The 22,606-nt window shown below is 38.8% G+C and overlaps 1 protein-coding gene across 4 annotated transcripts in view; it reads left to right on the forward strand.

Annotated features, from left to right (window-relative positions):
• Window positions 1–22,606, forward strand: part of Egfr (epidermal growth factor receptor) — a 153,977-nt gene that overhangs the window by 113,438 nt on the left and 17,933 nt on the right. For 3 of the 4 annotated variants that reach the window (XM_086914746.1, XM_086914745.1, XM_086914747.1), the window contains exon 2: window positions 8,948–9,282. The exons of the other annotated variant lie outside the window; for it this stretch is intronic. In XM_086914746.1, coding sequence (XP_086770872.1) covers window positions 9,147–9,282 — 136 coding nt within the window. In that variant the 5' untranslated portion in view covers window positions 8,948–9,146. The remainder of the gene's footprint in view (window positions 1–8,947; window positions 9,283–22,606) is intronic. 4 annotated transcript variants of the gene reach the window in all.

Genomic DNA, 22,606 nt, shown 5'->3' on the forward strand with positions numbered 1-22,606 from the left:
CGAATATTTATCTTAATCCTGACAAGCAAATCACGTAATAAATAATCCATGATAAATCATTCTTTTCATTTCTCAATTTTTTTGTAGAATAAATATGTGATTGTAGAAATAGAAAATTTCATATTAAAATTTTAATTAAATATTTCAGACACAGAAGGACGAAAGGAAGGAATCGATTTCTCAATATAAATTTGTCAAATTGGTCGATCTTTTACGTAGTCGTGGATACAGAATTTATTGCGAAAGTGAAGATTTATAATCCATCAAAAAAAGTAAAATGATTTTTACTTTTAAGCCATTATTTTAAACAGATCATTCAAAGAGATTAATCTTATTTAATGTAAAAATTTTTTTTATGAAACGCTTAATGAGAATAATCTTATTATCATACAAATATATATATATTTAAAATATTCAAAATTAATTTTATATCTTTCGACAAAATTTCAATTTCAAAAATTATTGCTTTCGATAATTCTTGTTATATTAAAAATCCAAATATATAACGTTTGACGTTTTTTAAGTGTTTATATTTCACATTGATAAGAACGAAAGAAGGTTACAACGACGAATCAATCGTAAATTTTTATCAGTGAAATAGTTACAACACTGTAACAGTTCGATACGAAATTCAATTTATGAATTTGAATATGAATTTCAGTTCGTGGAATTAATTTGTTTTACAATAAATTTCTTGTGAGAATATATTTTTTTTTTTTTAAAGATTAACGAAAAAAAAAAGAAAAAAACAGAAATTCTTAACGATCTCCAAGCATGAAATTTCAATAATTTAATCACAGCCTAATAATTAGTCGTGATAAATTTTTTTAAGGAAAGCAATTTATATATATCTTACGCGCGACGAAATAATAATGATTACTATCATTACGTTACTTTATCGCGTGCTGTTTCACAAGTCGAGCAATCATTCGAACTCCAAGTTCTTCGCTACAGGTGGTCGGAACGTTTGCTCATTTGACTAATTACCGGTCCTCGGTCTCAGATGTTCCTTCGCCATTCTTCACAGATCATTTTGAATAACCTTCACGTTGTGGTATTTATAAAACTTATTGCTACGCATGGCACTTTTTTCTTATATTGGACGATAATTAAAGAGAATTAAAAGTTATCCATATTTGGTAGAATATAATATATTATCTTTAATAATTGATAATTATAGACATTTACACAATAATCTCATTTCAAATAGAAAGAAGTAAAACCGCGAAAGAAAAAAATCTATACTCTCCTAAACAATTTAATTTAGGAAGATTAGAAATTTATTAAAGTCAAGAAAAAAACAATTCGCAATAATAAAAAGCATATAATTTAAAAACAATAAAAATCAAAGCAACCGATACACAAGGAAAATTATTGATTCATAATAATATTCCTGAAATCAAAGATTCGTCAATTACAAACCCGCTTGTCGATCGATTGTTGCCTCGAATTCAGGAAGAGAATTCAAACGTTCGATCCGTGATTTTCGAAAATTCGAAAGTCTTCCTTGACCGAAGATTGACCGAAGATTCGCGATACGTGGAACACGAAGGGCCACGGCATCGTGAACGGTCGAAGTCACGATCTGGAGCTGCACGAGGTGCAGAGGTCGAGGTGCAAGGAGGAGAACTCACTCCGTGCCTTGAAATTCCATCGCGATGCAGAGCCAGGCAGCCAGCTCTCCCTAAGAGGAACGAGGCTGTAATCGTGATCCACCAGATAATTTTCAATTCTCTTCCTTTTCTTCCCTTTCTTAGCTTTCCCCCGACTCCCCATCTCGATTCGTAGAAAATCGTCACGAAGTCACGATTAGCCGATCCAATTCGTTGGAACAATTCCTACAAATAAGAAGTTTGCAAAGTTTTAACAAATGGTTTCACGGTTTCCCGACATGGCATTCCCGATTGCACGTTATTATTATTATCTCAGATGGAAACTGGTTGAACCTCGTTGAATATTAAAGTATCCTTGAGATGCAGATTGTCTTCGTGATTCTTTAATTTTGTTTGCGATCGAAAATTGTCAAGTATCGAATTAATTCAATTTTCGTGGGGTTTACGTTTTTTATCATTTGTTTTTTATTCGGAATTCATACTTGATTTCACGTAATAGAATACGATAATTTGAAAGAAACGTTTCTTCGCAATTTTCAAGAACAAGATTCATAATAATCAATTACATTCCGAGAAATTAAAATGCTGTCCCGATAAAGAGACTGAAACGTTTCATTAAAATGGACGAAAATTAATTTATTCTTGTTACGTAACAACAAGTTATAATATTAATTACGAATTACAAATATTTAAAACAAATAAGTATCTACGCTAATGAAGACAGAAAGAAAAAAAAACAATTTCCCTGATATAATCATAAGAAGAACACGTCGTTTTCTCTTCAGTCTTCTCAAAGACAACTCTTTTCAACTCTATCGATCCACATTTCCCCCATTATCAGAGCAAAACCTCCCCAATCCGTAAACAACCGACAGCGTTATAAATCCCTGCTATCTCGAGCATGGCATAAATTGCATAACGCGCAATTGCTCGGTGCACGGATTTGCATCGAAAAGCTTTGGTGGGCCGTCGGGCCCGCGATGGATCGCGATACGAGGGGGAGGGTCGTGGGTCCGGTCGGGGTTCGCCTTTATGGCGTTTGATCATGCAATCCCTCGCTACGAGGGCCATAGAAGATAAAATGTTGAGCCATATACGGCCCAGTGGGAAAGTGAGCCAGCCGGGCCGGCGGTTCCCTCTCAGTTGGTTAAGCAGAGACCGTTTTTGCCGGGACAAGAGAGGCCGACTGTGCCCCGTGTTCTAAATCAAAGCTCGTTCGCGGCCAGATACCACGAAAGACCGTGTACACCGGGATGGGGAGGGGGGGAGGAGAAGGAGAGGGGTTTGCGCGCCGATCGGACCCATCCAGAGCCTCATGGGGGAGGTGGACGGTGCCTTGGAAGGTATCTCGGATTGGGCATCGTCGAGATACCTTAACCACGTTGGTCGAAAGCATCGGAATCGCGCTCACGTCCATCTATACCGTTACTCCGCTACTTTTATTCCCTCTCTTTTTCTTCCTTCGACTCGAAGGATCCTTTCTCCCCTCCCCCCACCCCTCTTCTTCCACCTCTTTTTCCCCAATCCGGCTCACTTTATTCTTCTTCATCATCTTCGTCGCCCGTCTGTTATCCGCGTCTCCTTAATTTTTTCCGATCGTTCTTCTGAACCGCGCCCCCCCCCCTCCCCCTGCCCCCCTCTTCCTCGGTCAATTATCGCTCCGTCTCGGGACTTGATTGACGATCGATTCGACTACCTTCGACCGCCGCAATCCATTTCGTGGCACACCTGGGTGGGGTGTCCTCCGCGGTGTCGCGTTTCGACGTGCCGCCTTCGTGTCTTCCGCTACCCCCGCAATCGATGGGATTTAATTTTTCCATCGATTCGTTCCATCCTGACGATAGATGGATGGAACTACTAGGTGGGCTAGCGTTGGTCCATTCGAGAAAATGGCAGAGGGAGCGTATTATTTCGATTGTTAGATTTGATAAATACGAAGGGACAAGGATAGCAATAGTGATCCAATGCTTTTCTGCTCGCCACCCACTCTGGTGGACGAACTTACTTGTATAGTTTAGAGCCGCATTTTAGAAAGAAATGGCGGGGAAAGAGTGGAGCGGAGCAGGGTGGAAAAGTTGTAGTTGTACCGTTAGGAGAGATTCTAACGCGGGTGGTCATATTTCATCTGGCAGTTTTCTACCTTTTCTCTTTGTTTTCTTCGTGCGAGAGGGAGCTGGTTCTCCCGCGATCCCTCGTTACGATAAATCACGCACGCGATACGCTCACGAAGAAATATTACACGCGGGTAAATAACGTTAATTTATGTTAATCGCTTGGCCGTACTTTACGCTCGTTTATTGCCACGGCTGGCGCCGCGATCCCTGTCCGCTCGACGTTTCGACAAACGTCACGGTATATACACCCTACGGTATTCCACGCTCTCGCCCCATTAAACGCGACATAGAAACGACGATTTTTTTTTGCATTTGATCGTGTCGCGCAAAAAGATGATTAATTAAATAAGAGGCTATTAATCGAGTCGAGTTAACGATCAATTTTTCACGATCTAATGTTCATCTTTGATTTATCGTTTCGCATTGACCGTTCAAAAATTAATCAGTATATCGGTCCAGGATATAGTTGCATTATCGAGAACAGATGTCTTAAACTTTTTCTCTTTTCTATTCGACGATAGTAGATTTTTTTCGTTTTTAAAATACATCTTGAAATCCTATTTCCAAATATATTCCCCTCTACCATGATTCAAACATCATTTCACCCGATTTCCTCATCGATCTTCCGTTTCTCGAGTGGCAGCCCCATTGTCATACAGACGTTACCACGACTCTCTTCGACAATGCGTCGAAAAAGAGAGAGAGAGAGAGAGAGAGAGAGGGAGAGAAAGCGAGTGTCGAAGCGTTCACCCGCATACAAATTGATCCTTTTTGCCGGTGCAGCGTCGCGTCTGGGGCGGCAGCTAGCGTGTCCAGCGTGGCCAGCCACCGAAAAACCGGCCTGGACACACGGGTACACAAGGGGGTTTGTCGCGTTTTGTGGAAACAATCAGCAGGTTGTCGCGAGACAAGGATATGAATGCATAAGCAGCGCAGTTAACACGGTTGCTCGCCGTGTTCCCCGGCCCTTTTTTTGCTACGATTCCTCCCCTCAAAAGACGCCGCTTTTATGCCGCTCTCGGCCGGTCGCTGCTCTACCTCTCGCGACCGAGGGAAGAAAGGCGAGGAGGGCCTCGAGGATAAAGGAGGATGGCCGAGGAGCAGCCTCGAGGAACATAGGTGGACGACTTGCGTCGATAAATACAACCGACGTTGGCCGGGCCCCTGCCTTCGACTCTTCCTCCCCTTTCCTTTCTTTTTTCTCCCCCGTCGTCATTTTGCCAACCCACTCGGTATTCCACTAAACTTCTCCGAGGGAGGGGAGGGGAGGCATTCTTTCCCCCCCCCCCCCTCGTCATTTGGAGAAAATTTCAAACTTCAAACTTTTGTTTTTCTTACTCGTCATTCGATATCGCCGCCTACGCGCCTCTCCCTCTTATCGGCGTTTATTATCGGCGAATTATGGTGCGACAACTTGCATCCATTTGTCAATAACGTTTCGTCGGGATGGTATTTGTTGCGCAAGAAGGAAACGAAGCTTGGAATATCGCCGTGATGCGGATAGATAGGCGGTATTTCGAGTATTGCTATTTGAGGATTTTAAACGGTTTGAACGGGGAATTCGGTTTATTCGCCTCGTGGTATCCTCTTCTTGTTGATATTAATCATACCAGCTTGCCATCTCGATGGATCGTGATTGATTCGTATCATATGTTCGTAATTTATCAACGTTTGTGGGTTTATTTTAAATATTTAAAAATTTTTAAAAAGCGGAATAAGTGAGTAATATTTGTTTCGATATTTTATTTTATCTGTAAAAAATATCAAGAGAAATATGCCTGGTCACAAAATTACTGGATAAATTAAATGATAACGTATCGATACACCGATTGAGCGTATTTAAAAGTGCTCGTAATCTCTGTTGAACATATCGTTGTACGATAGATTGCACACAAATTACAATAAAAAAATATATATATATATCAAGAGCGTGTTTTTTTACTTTCATCGATCAGTCGAGAGTGGAATTGCCTCGTTAAACGAGCAATTTCTCGCGGAGAGAACAGAAACGGTAAAATTCGGGACGCGTATATCAAAGCCTTTTCTCTTTCGAGTAATTACAAGAGAAAGGCTCACGGTATCGCGATAAATGGCCACGTGCATTTCCATTTGCGATTATACACCCGCGAATCGAGAGGCTAAGCTAAGGAGACACGCCCCGTTGATTAGTCACCGTGAAAAGGATCGACGTGTCAATTCAGTCGATGTAACAGTGACAAATGCACTTTGGTCGAGTTGGCCAGAGAAAAAGGAGGAGATATTTTTATCGATTCTTTCGATGTCAATCTATGATAACGGCGATCGAACACAGTCGAATGTTGCACCCTTCATTTTTATTTCTCTTGACTTGAGACTTGAGCCAAGACTTCGTGGAGATAATGGATAATTTGGAGAGTGGAACGAAATACAGAACATCGAAATCTCTTTGTACTTTGAGCGATTTAGTACTTCAATTTTTTTGTACTTCGTACATCATTTATATGATTTAATATTAGATACTATTGATACGAATAAATCAGAATAAAAGGGAAAAGGGGATGAGACGTGAAAATTTGGAAAGTAAGGCTACGACAAAATTAAATAAACGATTAAAAATGTGATCGCAAAATGAATGTGAAATGTATGAAAATGTACGATGATACAAACAAATCGATAACAATCAATAAAAGCAAGCTGATTGGATAAGTAAGTTATCAAAAATCAAGAATGTAATCACCATATATTATTATAAGTAAATATATGGAAGGGATTAAAAATGTATAAATTTTAATGCAACATAAAAATTGACCAAGCGACGATTTAATAACGCAGTTTTAAAAAACGTATTCCCTATTAGTTAAAGATTAAATATACCGGTATAACGAAACTTCTCGTGTGAAACCTTTGAACTCAATTGCACGCACCAAGCATGAATCCTCGGGATACAAATCTTCGAGAGGCATAATTGCTCAAACTTTCTCTTCCTTCTTCGAACTTTGGCAAAGAACGCATCGTTACAAACTCGCTTTATCCTCAATCTCGTTCACCAACGAGTTTCCAGATCTCCTTACTTAACGAGACAACTCCACGTTGGTCGCACCAAGTGTAACCCTTTCAACCGGACCAATAAGAACAAGAACACCACGGATTTCTGCTTAAGTTTTTGTATGGCTCTAAAACGAAGGAGACTCCTTAAAAAGGGGCCTATCCAATAAGCCTTGCTTGCATTCAATGCGAAAAGTTTTCTCAGAGAGGAGCAAACAATAGAACGTGGCGTTGTGTATAATGGTAGCAAAGCAGTCGAAGTTCAACGAGCGATCAATCAAAATGCTCTCCCGAACTCATTAACAATCGGGACAAAACGTGCAATTAGTCGGTAATAACATGTCCGTCTATTAACCGCAGAGTTATTCTGTCAACCACCGGACAAAACCGGTTCGTTCCACGTAATTTGTTGGCGCGATTTTTACCAAAATGGACACGTATTAACAATTCGAGCGCGGTATCGCGGTGAATGGGCGAAATATTCTTCTCAAAGAGCCACAAAGATCCTGTTATATTATTAATTCAATGGACGGTGTACAGCAGTTCTTAATCCTTTCTCCGCGTGGCGTATTGTTACGATTATTTCGTAATGGCTGCCCGAAGTTGTTACAAAGAGGGCGCTGTTGAGGTTCGATAAGTTTATTCAGCATAATGAACCTGTTTCGATGAAATAGGTTAGGAAAGAAGAGAATGTTTGTGAAAATGTTTCGTTTCACAAAGATGGAATAAGTTTTTAACTGTGATCTTGAGAGATAGGTGATCGCAGATGTTTGATCGATACGATCCGCTTTCACGAGCCTGGGGCTAAGGCTTTCTATACGTATAGAAAAACGTGCATTCTTTAGTTGTGGTCACGAGCAATTTATAATTTCCACTCTTTACGATTAGAACTTTATCGAATAATAAATATATCGAAATGATATTTCGTGTTAAATAGACGATATAATTACAATATATTTGCACATATTTCATTTTCACGATTCATCTCTTGTATTATTCTTGCTTCGATGATTCATCATCCAGATTCGATTTTAGAATTAATTTACTCCTTTTTTAATTTCTCGTTCGTTTATTCGCTCACCCATGATCGTGTGTCACGATTTCCGATCAACAGGATCTTCCTGATGAATATTAAATACATCGCACCAGATTTTTTTTGAACCCAACTTCGTTACCAACTCGTGTCTCGAGACGTCCTAAGCTTCGAAGCTTCGTCCCACGTCTTTTCTCACCGGCAGACAGCCTGGTACCACGATCGACAGCCGCGAGGGGGAGGGAAAGGGGAGAAGCTCGCTGCAAGAAACGAAGAGCGAGGCAATAAGCACGAGGAATGCTCGGCAATCACGATCGACACGCTCGTCCGAGGATGAACCGTAATTAATAGGCGAGGGACAGAAAGGGGTGAGACTAGGCAAGGAGGGATGGGCGGTAATCAGGCTGCTGCTTGGAAGGTAGAACCCGACGAAACCCTAGTCGACGTCATTTGTTTAAGTTGATCGTTGGTCGTCGCGGCCGAATAAGGCAACCCGTGTTCGCCACTCCGCGGGGAGTGCGAAAGAACAAAGAAGGAGCCGTGAGAGGGTCCCCGGGATGAGATCGTGTCATGGCCGGTAGGAAGATGAAGGAAGAGGGAAATAGCGGTAAGAGGAAGGGGCGAGGGAAGAGCAGACACCTGCTGTTTGCCGCATTGTCTCTCCTCTCCTTCCTCTTGCGTTTCCCCCTCCATTCTTGTTTTCTTCTTCTCGTGTTGCTCCCTTTCCCCTCTGGATCTGTTTGAAACAATCCGCGAGGAAGAAGGTGAACCCTTTGGCCGAGGCGACGACAAAACAATTGGTAGCGTAAAAGGCGAATTGACGTTTTTCTTTTTTTTTTTTTTTTTTTTTTTCGTGCTCTATTTCCAAATCGAGGAACGCTGCCCGATTATGGGAATCGATCTTGATGCACGAATATGCGGTTTCGTTCAATAGAGAGAACGAAAGAGGGTGTCGAGCTCGTTTAGCTTAGGCTGTTGTTGTAGATAATGGTGTGCATGTACAGGTCAAAATGTAGAAAATGAATTGAATATTTGTGATAGAAATAGTGCGTAAAGCGATAATATAAGCGTTCAAATTAAATGGTTAAAAAGCTCATGGCGAAAAAATATTTAAGATAAGTGTTTAACGATATAATTCTAATGATATGTTATTTGAATTATAGACGTGAAACGGTGCTGTGAGACGAACGATGCAAGTAACGCGGTGAGGAGACAGCGATGGCAGCAGCGGAAACGCTCCCTCGAGGCTCTTCCGATCTTCTCGTTGCTCGTTGCTATCGAAGAGAGGACGAAGAAGTGGGAATCATTGTCGAGATCACCTTGGCAAGGTCCATGGGTTCGTAGAGGGCATGAGAGCTCATCATGTTCGAACACCGACACAGGCCGCGAACGCACAGGTCGACCTGCAACCTCCTCGGCGTGACATTTCTTCTATTGATCGTCGCCGGTAGCTACGATGTGTCAGCGGACCTCAACTCCGAATTTGTCAAAGGAAAAAGTGAGTTTCACCTCTTCCAGAACTGTTGTTGTTCGTTCCTTAAATAGCTGCTCGCAGATTTATTTATTTCGGTAGAAAAAAATTTATCATATATTCGTTTCGTTCAAGTGACGTATATTTGATTGACGTTAAAAAGTTTAAGAAGGCAGTTTATAGCGAATACACGTGGTGGGAATTATGAGCTATTTTTAATATTAGAAAATAGATACAATAATATTGGACAATATTGAATAATTTTTGAAAGGAGAATTATATTAAAGAATTATATGTATACATAATGCGAAATGCAAAGTGGGTATAATTTAGACGTAATTTATACAAAATGTTTTTTTCCATTCAACTCGTTTACATAATTAAGAATCAGTAATCAGAAACATTTTCTAATTAGTTTCTCTAACTTTCCTGAAATTACTTGATTTTCGAATAATTTGAAACGCTATTAAAAGAAAAAAACCGAACATCCAATTTATCCGAATATTACATTATCTTCACAAATATGGCCGTACATTACGCAAATATAATATCGATGATAAAATTATCGTAAATATTAACCTGGGAACATCGATCGTACCGAAATAAAATGAAGACGCGCGTGTGCACGCCGCGATACGATGCCTTTTCGAATCCTGGCGTGTAACTCTTCCTGGTCGCGTGTACATCACCGAGGCCGAGGCTAGAAAAGTAGAAAGTAAAGTTACGCCAGGTTTATAGCCGCGTGGGTGGCTGCTCGGCCGGTCGAAGGGCCCCTTTTACTCGAAGTACCTGGAAAGTACCGTTCTTCCCACTCGACCGGGAGAAAACTCTTTAAATCGTGCCGTTCTAGCATGGCCTCCGCTACGAAATATTTATACCGCTTTTGGGGACGTGTAGGTGCACCGGCGCGTGTAACAAGAGATTCCTCTTGATTCCTCCCCCTCGATTCCTCGAGGTGTCGATGCTTGACCCACATGCGACTCAAGTCTTGACAAGCTTTTCCCCCCCCCCTCCCTTTAATTTTATTGCGCCCCTCTAGTTATTGACTACACACTTTTCTGGACCACACGTGTGATCCTCTTCGCGTGATATACGACCGAATTTATGAACGGAGTTTCAATGTTCAGGATGCTTTGTAACGTCGTGAGGAACGTCGTTTATGAAATGATTGTTGACTAACGGAAAAAGAAAGATCTTACTACGATGAAGATAAATTTATACGGTTATATATATATATATATTTTTAATAACAGTCGGCTATTTAAATTCTTTATTTTTCTAACTATTAAAAAGAGACAAGATTGACAAATATTTTTTAATATTATCGAGATATAAATCTGATTACACGTATATTATTATTTATTCGTAATATAGTTGATTGCCTGTTTGTAATATACGTTGTCACAAATTAAGTGACTTTTATTTTATAGAGAATAAAATTTAAACGCGAAGATGTTTTAAAGGAATTGGAAATTAAAGAGTATAACAATCATAACAGCACACACTTGTCTAATTTTTATTACAAATTTCAACATGATTGGTGACTATATTTTTTCTGTAATATAATAATCATAAAAATTGTGTGAACAATAGTGAACGACGAATCATTGAATTATTAAAAAAAAAAAGAAAGAAATTAAAAATATTTAATAAGACAAGAATTTCCCTTTTCTTCCCCATGAGAGAACAAAAATTAACGGGGAGGATCTTATTATAAAATGTTATAAAGAAGATTAATTATAAAAATTTACATTTTCCATTCTCCTTAATAACAACATATGCAAAAGTAATTTCTCCTTCAAAATGCGTTAGCAACTAATACCAGTTCAATCAATGTTGTAACAACACAGATTAATAGAATCATAATATCCTTTCTTCCCTTAACTTTGTCATAATTAAGTTGAGCACGGTGAAAAAGCAATAAATACTGATTTCCATTGGACGTATCGAATTGGGGGGAGGAAAAAAAAAAAAAAATCGGTGCTCGGCCCAGAACGTAAAGACGCAACTCTTTACAAAGATAACCACCCAAGATCCCTCGGTGTGCCGCAATTTTGAGAGATATCACCTAAAGTGGTCTCCATAAAGGTTTCCATTAACATGATAAGCCGGGGTTGATACGCTCGGTGACCATTAGGGGACGACAACTTACGTGGTGTCGCTAGTGTGCAGCCTCCCCTCGATTTTCTTTCATCATTTTTTATTTCGGCCGAGAAGATACGTTCGACGTGTTATTGCCGTACGATATTCGAACGACTCCGGGCCATTTTTCGTCAGATTATATCCCGCGCGGAGTTAATCGTTCCAGCTTTATCGTTGCAAGCTTTTAGCGCGAATCACAACCGAGAATAAAGTGTCAATTAACATGGCGGACTCACCGTTCATCTTGTGACAACTGTGGGAACAGGGTTTCTAGTAAATTGAAATGTTTCGATTGACGTGGATGAGTTATCGTATAACGTGTCAAATATATATTTCGAATTATAAACTGCTGATTATTTAATTGAAGTTTCGTGTTGCTTATCATTCAGGATAATTCAAACATTTCTTTTTTTTCTTTGTTAGCGTTTTTGTTATCGTATACTTTTTATATTCTCATTCTCGTTATTTACTCTAATCGCAATATATAATAATAATACTTTATCTGCCAAAGGAAACAATATTTACGAATAACGCTGAGATATGAGAAAATAGAATAGGATATAAATTTTATTCGTGAATTTATCTTATAATGACAATTATCATGATAACGTAACTATGCAATAATAAATAGATCTTATTAGCGTTTGGAAGAGTTAAATAATAACACGCGATCTCATCTTGTACCCTATATTTATATTTAGCCCAGTGAATACAAACAACGGACAGATCTTACTCCAAACGATCCGCTCTTTTTCCTCTCCAAACCCCCCATGAATGCAATTTTGGAAGTTAACGAAGACATCGTTTTGGACATCGTTCGGTAAAAAGCAGTCACGGTCACGCTGATCGGAATCTTTTTGCGAACAGCGCCGATTTCGTGCGCTTTCGGCCACGTTCGCTTTTACATTAACGAAATTCGTGGCCTTTTTTATAGCGGCGGCCCGTCTTTGATCGGCAAGCATTAATTCTATCAGCTCGAGCCACACGAGCTTTCCCTTTAAGTAATCGCCTTCTTACGTATCTTCGATCTTCCGGATTACCCGCTTGAAACCGCGTATCGTTTCTGGAAGAAGAAACATGTGTTCGTTAACGATGCCGGGCTACTTCACCACGTTACTTATGTATACATTATAGAGAGAAAGATTCGATATTCGGATTTACGTGTTTTATATCTGTCGATTTATGACTGTTCCCGTTGCGTGAATTACCTATTAGAATTTCAGTGTAGAGAGGACGAGATAAGTTTTGTTCGGGAGGATTTTATTGCGGACGTATTACCGTATTTTATGTCGTAATTCATTCGTTTCTTGTTTTTATAAAGTTGTGATGTTTAGATAAGAAGGAATAACTTTTTAACTTTGTTTAATTTAATCTCTCGTGAGTTATATAAGTAATTTATTGAACCCTTTGAAGAAACATTGGCGGAAAGAGCGATAAATTTCGAAGAGATCGATCATCGAAAAAAGAGTAGCTTCGTGTCGATGAAGTTTTCGTGTATATTTTTCTTAAAAATCGACTTCTTCCTCCAAAACGTTCAATCGAGAATTTACTCTACTCTCAGTTCTCTTTCAAATCATAATCAATTTTATTTCTCATTCTCAACATCTTCATCCCTGAATGTTCGTCTCATTTAAAAACAAGTTCTTCTTTTATCAGTTACCACTTGTAGCTTAGCCAGTGTTTCTCTGGAACACTTATCTGCATTGTCACTTTTAATTATACATGTCAAAATTACCTCTATCACGTTTGTTTTTTTTTTTTATCTTTTTACTTAAAAGCCTCATACCTAAGTAGATTTCTCACAAGATAAAAACAAGTTTCTCTCTTAATTACCATGATTACTTCCTTCTATATCATTTATTTCGATCATCATCCTATCCATATTAAATTTTCATTTCGTACATTTGTCCAAATTACAAATCTCTCATCCTCAAGAATTTCATTCTCCCCCTAAACTCATCGATTACTCCCTGATCTCTTTCTGGCTGCTTCTGCACCCGAGTTATCCTTGTCACAAACGCTATCCTGTGCAATGTCTGCCACAGTGGGCAACAACTCTATCGACGTGTATGCGCTGGATCGGAAAGGGACATCTGGGAGGCATGCCTTAATTGACCGCTCGGAATATTGACGAGATCCCAGAGACGGATTGAGACGTTGAATTTCCGAGGGACGTTCGCTTTTTTTGCCTCCCCATGAAATATGACCGTTCAATATGCTAGGCAGATATTTATGTACTCGTGGGATTGCGCCCGGCGTAGGGATTCGAAGAGATCGGAGACAGATTCAGGAGACAGTAGAAAGCGTTCCTTTTATTTTTTTCCTCCTCTGTTTTCTTTTCTCTCTCTCTCTCTCTCTCTCTCAATCGTTTCCAAGCGAGATTCTAGAGGATCCATCATCCCTCATTGTTTCGCTCCGTCCAAAAGGATATTTGCAACGAAATTGTCCTTTCGAATATCCTAGGTTTAATCCACGGCCAATTAGAAAATCGATCGGGAGACGAAGAGGAAGGGAAATTTTCGCAAGGGGAATTTAAAATACTAAACTTAATTCTAATTTACACGAGATTGTGAGAATGAAAAGAATCAAAATCACGAGAGGGAAGGATGATTGAAAGCTCGAATATTTTTCTCTTTTTATAATTGTATTCAAAACAATGCCGGCCAGACCAGAGATCATCGGCTTGCAACCGGTCAAGTCGGTTATCGAGGCTCCGTCAGAAATTCCAACCGCTTCACGGGCGCAATAAATGCCGGAGATAATCGCTATTATATTTAAACCGGCATCGAGCGGTTTCAGCCGGCCATCGCATAAATGCCATTCAAAGTTTAATCTCATCGATTACAGGATCGAGGTATTTCTGTACGCGGTAATAAACGTCGCGGCTCTGGTAACTTATTTCTCCATTATTTAACCGCTATCCGTCTCCTCGTATCCAAACCGTTCAACCGGTGTCGCGACACGCGTAAGTTGACGACGAATCGACTAATTGAATCGCCACGTCGTCGAACGCGCCCGATCGTTGCGTAAACTGTTCTATCGATATCGATTCAATTAAACCTGAATTCCACGTGCCCCGGACAAGCCTTTATTAATCATTTTTCCTCGATCCCCCTTTCGCAATCCCCCTGAGGGGAGGTAAACAAGGCACGAACAAGGTGGACAGCCCTGAGGGAGCTGATCGTAACAGGTGCTTCCACAGGCGAGCACTAATAATGGAGAAAATGGCCCATTCGTTACGAGTCACGATTCACGGCTCGTTTCCTTTTCCCTTTTAACTGGGCTGTGGATGTCAGCGGAACGATTAAATCCGGGCAACGATATTGTTTCCTTTGTCGATCGGGGGAGAGAATCGTGAAGAAATTATGAAACTTTGAAAAACTTCATTCCATACGGTTGAGTTTGTTCTTTTTTTTTTTCTAAGAAAGATATTGAAAGAAGTGCGACGAAGTTGTTTTTGAGGAACAGTTCGATCGAGAGCCGATTACCTTTTTGCTATTTTGCGCGAAGTTGAAGTAATTAGGAAGTTTCTTGTTCGATAAATTCCACACGTGGCGTTTTTGCACGGATATTATTGGTTTGAGATACACGTTCGTGTTTCTTGTTGCACAGTTTTGAACCAGTTTGAAAGTTACAATTTAATTTTTTTCGAATTACTTATGATGCTCGCGCCACAACAGGGATCGTTTATGTTTGTCTATCAGATTTATATGATATTTAATCATTATTCCTAGAATTTAGCGAAGAAGGGATAAACGGATTCTACGCAGAATGATCCATCTTTCTCATGGAAATTTTTCGTGAAGACTATTCGTTGAAGAGTATCCACGAATAATATAGATCGAATCGAAAAATGAGAGAGCTCGAAAAGTCCGTTTGATGGATGATGAGCACGGTAATCCATTAGGGTCCCCGCAGATCTAGCTAGGAAAACGGGTGGGTGGATGATAGTGAGGGTGAGAGATTGGAGTGGGTGGATTTTTCATCGATCGAGAATCGAGAAGAACCATAAAGAGATTGAGCCGGTGAAGGGGGAAAGAGATATTGTACGTAGGTGGTGTGTGGAATGTTTAAAAGAGACCGTAAAATCATAGATTCTTCCCCTTTTTAATTTTTTTTAATCTTTTCTTTTCTTAATTGTAGAAGATCGAAGATAGCATTGACGTCGAATTTTCGACATTCGTCGTTTATTTAATTGAATTAAAAATTCATAGATATTTACGTGATTAAATTATACTTTCTAGTTTTAATATCGTAGGAACTTAAAAACACGACATAAAAGTTGACATTTAACAATTCTATTAACTTCTACAATTAATAGATATACGTAATACAATGATCACAGATAATTTTACAATTAATAGGTATATCATAATAGCTTCACGTTCTTTTCTCTATTTCATACTCTCTTTTACTCTCTTCAAACATTTCCAACGAATCTCATTTCCACACTTTATCTTCAATCATCTTCAACCATTTTGCAATAAAATCGATCGATCCTCAGGACTCGATCGTCCATTCCAAATCTCGCCTGATACACATAGACACATTCTACCTTCGATCGTCTTCGAAGCCTCGACTGCTCGAATAATCAGCCCAAAAATTTCTCGATCGTTATTCCATAACTGCGAAATCCCGGGAAAGTAGAAGAAAATGGCGCACGTGGGAAATCTTCTTTCTTGTCGCCCTCACGAACGCCATTTATATCAATCTCGTGTTCTTGCCACCGATATCCTCGCGTGTCTCGAGGACTTTAATTGCTGGGTAATCGCCTGTGTCGCGGCTTGAAATCCGCCGCTGCATTCCGTGGATAACGGTTGCGCGTAAAGTCAGCAAGGTCGACAGATGTCCTCCACCACGGAAACGGAATTCCACCGTTTGCATCCAGCGCTAGGATACAAGAATTCACACGATGCAGGGCGTTGTTTCTTGCGCGATGGTGGCGGATACCTGTGGCGGCCCGCTTTCTTCTTGCCCGCGAAACATATTTGACAAATTATTTCTCGTCCTTTGCCAAACAGGGCACGAACGAAAGAAGAAAGAGAAAATTTATTCGTAGAAAAGGACGGTCTTGTAACTGAAGGATTGATGCAGATTCTGCAGAAGAGAAATTCTCGTTGATAAATTTATTATAAAAATATTGAAGGAAATGTTGCAATACTGTATCTGACATTTAATCATTTGCAAGGTATCCTGTTTGGATGATGAGAAAATTTTATTCTCTTAAGGATGTTGGTTGTTATTGAAGAAACTTCTCGACGAAGGATTTAGTAAGAGTGTTTATATTACTGATTAAAACATACAATATTGAATAAATTATCGTTGAATAAAATGAATTCCACAAAAAGAATCAACAATAAATGAAACAATAGTTGTTCAATGAGCAATGCAAGATTATACGAATGATATCATCCATATCAGACGCGATTTAAACGATGAATGAAAAAAAAAAAATCTGTTCTGAACTCCTGTCCGTGAACCCGAGCCGCAAACAGGGATAAAGCAAGGGCGAGAAAATAGCCGATCGCAATCTCTCGCGTGCAATCTCTTCGTTTCCAGCGCGAAAAGAATACTTTAGCCAGTGGTAATCGAAACGAACATAAATCCAGAACAGCGGGAAGAAATGGAGAACGATTCGTGGGGCGTCGAGTTCGATGGATCGAACAATGGCCAGCGTATAGCACCGAGCGGCCCTTTTGCGCTTTCAAAACCTGTTCCCTCGCGATCGGTGAATCTATTTGCAACGCTTTGTCGAATCTTCTTCTATTCTGCCGTAACTAATACTCGTAACGAGTCACATTTTGTTATAATTTCACTCAAATAACTTCGAAATCTATCCTCTTTTTTGTCTTAGGATTAATCCTAAGTATATCTCTAGAGTTTTTAAGAATAAAAGTGATTTGTATTCTCTCAATGTATACGAAGGGACAATTGTAAAAATGTTGTAAAGTGAAAATATATAACGATATCTTCGTAGCTGGTATATAAGTTTCGATTGAATTGAATTAAGCTACAGATCGAAAAATTCACGCATAGAATCGGTTGTTCTGCGGTTGAACAGGTTAGCTCGTGTCTTCCGATTCACGCGTCGAATCATTTTCGATTTTTTTAGTTTTTGGAGCTTAGCTCGAGACGCACGAAGCGTGCTCCGGCTTAAATCGATTGTCGGAGACCGTGTCGAGATAAAGCGTGTCGATAAAACTCGTGTCGATCGTCTTCGGACGTGGCAGGTGCATAGTCACGGTACATTCGTTTTTACAATCAACCCGCTAGTGGCAAAAGCATTAACGACAGATGACGCGGGGATAACGAGGCGTGCGAAGAGATAAAGAGAATCTCGTCGCCGGTAGTCGTGCCGTTGCATTATGCGAGCGAATTGTTATTGCGCGATCCTGTATTCAATTGAGCAATAACTCGCCACGTTTCAGCTCCTGCTTGCTTACCAGTCTCCAATAAACTAGGTTTTCCGGATTGAAAAGAGGTTTATTGAGTTTTCGCTTGATTAGCCTATGCCTATTTTTAATTCATTTTTAACCGTGGCGATCCGATTTCAATGTATCTAGATATGTCGTAAAGGTGAAGGTGGAGTTTTGAAATCAATGTTTTTTTTTTTTTTTCTTTTTTTAGTTTGATACCACTGGTTATGGTTATGCCAAATGTTAATTAATATTTCATTTGTTATTGTTATAATATTACTTCTTTCTTTCAATTTTTATTCATTTGTTTGTTGATTTCAGAATTGAAGAAATTTAATGATTATTATATTATACATTTTGAATATAGTTTCACATAACAAATGAAATAAAATATTTCTAGTAGAGAAATTTAAATATTATAATTATATTTTAGAATAGAATAGAATAGATTGGAAATTTGTTTTTATTCTCAAAGGATATTTTCAAAAAAGATTTCGTTAAAAATGTCACACAATTATCGATTTAACGATTATGAATCTGAAAACATAAGAGATTTTGTTGGAGCATAAATCGAAATAGGCACAATAATTTCTTCACAACAAATATCATCCATCATCGACAACATATTTAAGCGCAGCATCTGGATCTATTGCTTGTCAAAAACATTATTTCAATGCAAATGATTGAACTGATAAATCATAGTCATCATGTAATGTTGCAATTATCACTGAGAAACAAATGTGTCAAGCGTAGGTGTTTACTATGAATAAACGTTTTCTATTTAGTTTGATTCTTTGGAGAAAGTTTCGTCAATATTGCGTAAGATGTAATCTCGATGAATCTGAGAATCTTGAGACCTACTTTATCCACCTTCCTTCAATTACGAAGCATTTTACATCTACCTTCGTGCAATATGTGTAAATTGTAATAAAACAAGTTACTTTCAATTTTCAATATTATTCACAAGCGATATTATTCGCGTTGAACAATCGTTCGATAAAAATGAAATAAACACTTAATAAACCTTCCACATTGAATTCAAAACCCTTATTTCGAAGGCGATGTTAATGTCGAAACTGCATAAAGCTGACAAGCCCTCTCAAAACCTCTATTAAACTAAAACAACGCCCCAAAGCCGAACGAAATCTAGCATCACGGGATGCATATAACTCGAGGATCTACTGTATCATATTATGCATCACGGAGCAAGAGATACGAATTATGGATTCAAAAGGGTAAGGGGGATATTAAAGTGTATCAGCCCCCAGGTCAAATCGGCTCGCTTATTGCGGTGATCGAGAGAAGCGAAGCGAGGTATACGCCCACGTGCAAAATCGCTAAGATCGTCGATCGATCGTGGATTTCGCGGAAAAACAACCCGGCCAACCTTGAACGTATCGATCTCGATCGAAACGCGGAAGAAAATTCCAGCTTCGAGCGAGAATTTCCTCGTGAAAATTGGCCCATCGATGGCGCCTCGATCGCGTTCGAATCGTGTCGATGCGATGTCGAGCGTTCTTGAGAAGGAATGAAGGAGGGGGAAGAGAGAGAAAGAGAGAGAAGAGATGGAAGAAGATCTACGTCTCTTCAAGGGTGGTCGACGCGATTCACGCGGGATGGATCGATCGCGAGACCCCGTGTTCTGGATCCACCACAGACCGATTCCCTTTGTAGGCGCCTCGACTCGATGCGCCGCGTGTTAAATGTCAAACGTTCGCCTCGATCGAGGAACGCAGCGAACCGGATACCCCCGCGATCGGCCAAGAAGAAAAAGCGATGGTATAATGTAACGGGACCGAGATGCGTCTCGGACCGCACCAAGGCCTCGAGAAAAATTTTTCGTCACGAATTTGAGAAATGATGTTTGAAATTGTTATTTATTGTACGTTATTTAACAGAGTGAAGTAATTTTACGTAATTCAAATTTTATTTGTTATTGTTAATTGCCATCCGTCTTTTTGCAATTTACGATTATTTCTCCTTCATCATTTTATGCTGTTCAATTTTACGTTTACTTTACGTTTTTCATCATAGCAAAATTTGTAACATAGTGCAACATTTTTGAACACGCAATTGTGAATTGTGTGAACCTACATCGATTCAACGGAATCAATTAAACTGAAATTAATATGAACGTACGTAAATGTACCAACTTTTTTAAAATAAACATTTCTTTTTAATATTCCTAATAACAGGAACGAAGGAAAGAATCGATTTATAAGTTGAAGCAAATTGAACTCCAGCTACGTTGGGCATATATTCCATGCGATTTGTGAGCAAACATTCGTCATGGCAATTAAAATATCCCGATGAAAATCCCTATACGAGAAGGATCGCGTTCTTTGCGAGCGAACTGAGAGCAAACGTGTCGAGTCTTCGTATCTACGTGTTTATCTGCGGTTCAGGGATTCCATAGGTACGAGTCGGTCGGTTTACACCACGATCTCAACCTCGGTCGTATATTAAAATCTCCCCTCGCGCCGCAACTGGCGAAACCGCTCGAAAGGGAGGAAAGAGATTGTTATCCAAGGCGCGAGTTATACGTCGGCCATTACGAATCCACGATTCGGACCGCCAACGAAATGATTTACGATCCGGTGTATCGATAATTCAGGATTCCACGATCCTTGCAGGGGTGAAAGCTGCTTTCACTGGTCAGTCGATGGATATTTCCTACAATCTAATCATATTCTATTAATCTTAATCTCCAATAATGAGAGATGGTTTGATTGTAATTGATAATCATGTTTAATTATTACGTGTTAAATACATGTAAATTATGTGCACGCCATTTTCAAATTTTTTATTATTCGTATACGGAATATACTATATATTTGAAATAAGATTTATGCGTCGTTTTTTATTTTGGAACGATGTGTTAAATGCTTTAAAAAAGTTTCTCGCGTATTGCGAAACATCCAATAGTGAAGGGATATTATCAAAATCATTAATGCTACCGTTACACCGCTAATGAATAGCTGCAGGCAATATAGAATAGTTCAGTTAATAGATTGTCTGACAAATATAGCGATGGAAGTTGTTGAAGATTTATTTACGAAATTATAGTGCATATGTAATAATTTGTAATATTGTTATTGTGAATCCCTTCCATTCTGAAAAAACGACACGATAATATTGTTAATAAATTATTTAGTTATATAACTAAGCATTCTTTTATAATATTTTGACATATTATGACATACATAAACTTGATTTATGAACATTGCGCAAAATTTCATATATAATATGAAAGCCTGCGGTCATAGTTAACAAAGCTGTTCTTCTAATGGTTAAAAAAGACAGAGTAAGGCATAAATTTATTTTCATGTCGTTTATATTACCTGGATGATGAAAATTGCAAGCCTAAATCAATTATATTTTTGACAATTCAAAGAAGGTCGATGATGTAATGACCTTGACCATAAATCATAATATTTCAAGCGGTTCATATATGACTTTCGACCATGAAATAAAGTTAGATATGCATCTATTTTTATTGTTAACACAAGCCACTGTTCAACTTCAACATGTCGATGTTGAAATTTTAGTTTCCCTTATCTGTTCTTTGCCTTTGAGAATTATAAAAATTCGAAAAAAAAAAAAAATAATAATTTCCAATCTTTGCCATCCTTGAATTTGATGATTTATTCTTCCTCAGAATATATTAACTATTAGAATTTTCATCGTATAAAATAATTGAAGATCTTTCCTCTTTTCCCCTTTTCTTCAATACTTTCCATCTCAAAAGAAAATTTACGTAATATTATTAGTATTAACGTTTAAAAAAAATTCTTTGAAAAAATAATTATCCCCTCCAATATTTAAATCTCTTAAAACTTCAAGACTTCACCAACGTTAAATTTAGTCACTTTTTCATCAATTTTTTTCTGCCGAAAAGAAGAAGGTATAATACTCGCACATAAAATATGACGTAATAAAGGATCGGTACATTTCATGGAGTATCTATGTCAAAGATAATGTATTCGGCAATGACACGAGCAAAAGCAAGGACTCAATTCACAGGGGAAAGACAGTGATGGCAAAGATGATATGTACGAGTGGAGGTTGAAAGTTAATACTCTGAGAGAGGGCAAACGCGAGTTCGCGTGCCCTCGTGCAACGTTCTGCCTGATGACGGGCTGCTGAGGTTGCCGAGGTGAGATGAGAACGAGAAAGATCGAGAAACAACCTCACCGCCTTAGGTAAGGAAGAGAAACGATGGAACGAGAGGCGAAGAACATTCGTGCCACGGATCCAACAGAGAGACTCGAACAAAGCGCATTCCACATGCAGTCGTTCGTTCCTCGTCCAAGTTGTTGCCCCCCGTACTTCATTTTGATTCGTCGTTACTTTCTCGCCTCTGCCCTGGGCGTATTATCCTGTGGATGGATATAGGAGGACAGAGAAGACGTTTCTTTTCAAACGGTGCCGCGATGTTTTTCAGAGAATTCAAATTTCGCGCGCTTTACTGTGATTCGTGATGCCTCGTAAAAGTAATAATTTGCTGGATTAAATTGTATTTTTTATTACAAAATTTAATTCTTCCTCAATGTTGTTGCGACTTGAAGAATCATGTGACAATGATGCATAAATTTATTTATTTTCACAGTCTTTCAAATTAATTCTTGTTTGCATAAGAATGAATTGCATTTCTAAAGTATCTCTAAAGAAATACTGTGAAGATTGATGAAATTTTCTTTTTGTTATAATCTTATATAAAATTTAATTTATACATAATTATACATATTCAATTTAAAATCAATTTTACGTAACAATAAAAAAATTAATTATGT

This window comes from Apis florea, unplaced genomic scaffold, assembly GCF_048593485.1.
Source record: "Apis florea isolate Af1SG1 unplaced genomic scaffold, ASM4859348v1 contig_3732_pilon, whole genome shotgun sequence".
NCBI classification, from domain to species: Eukaryota; Metazoa; Arthropoda; class Insecta; order Hymenoptera; family Apidae; genus Apis; species Apis florea.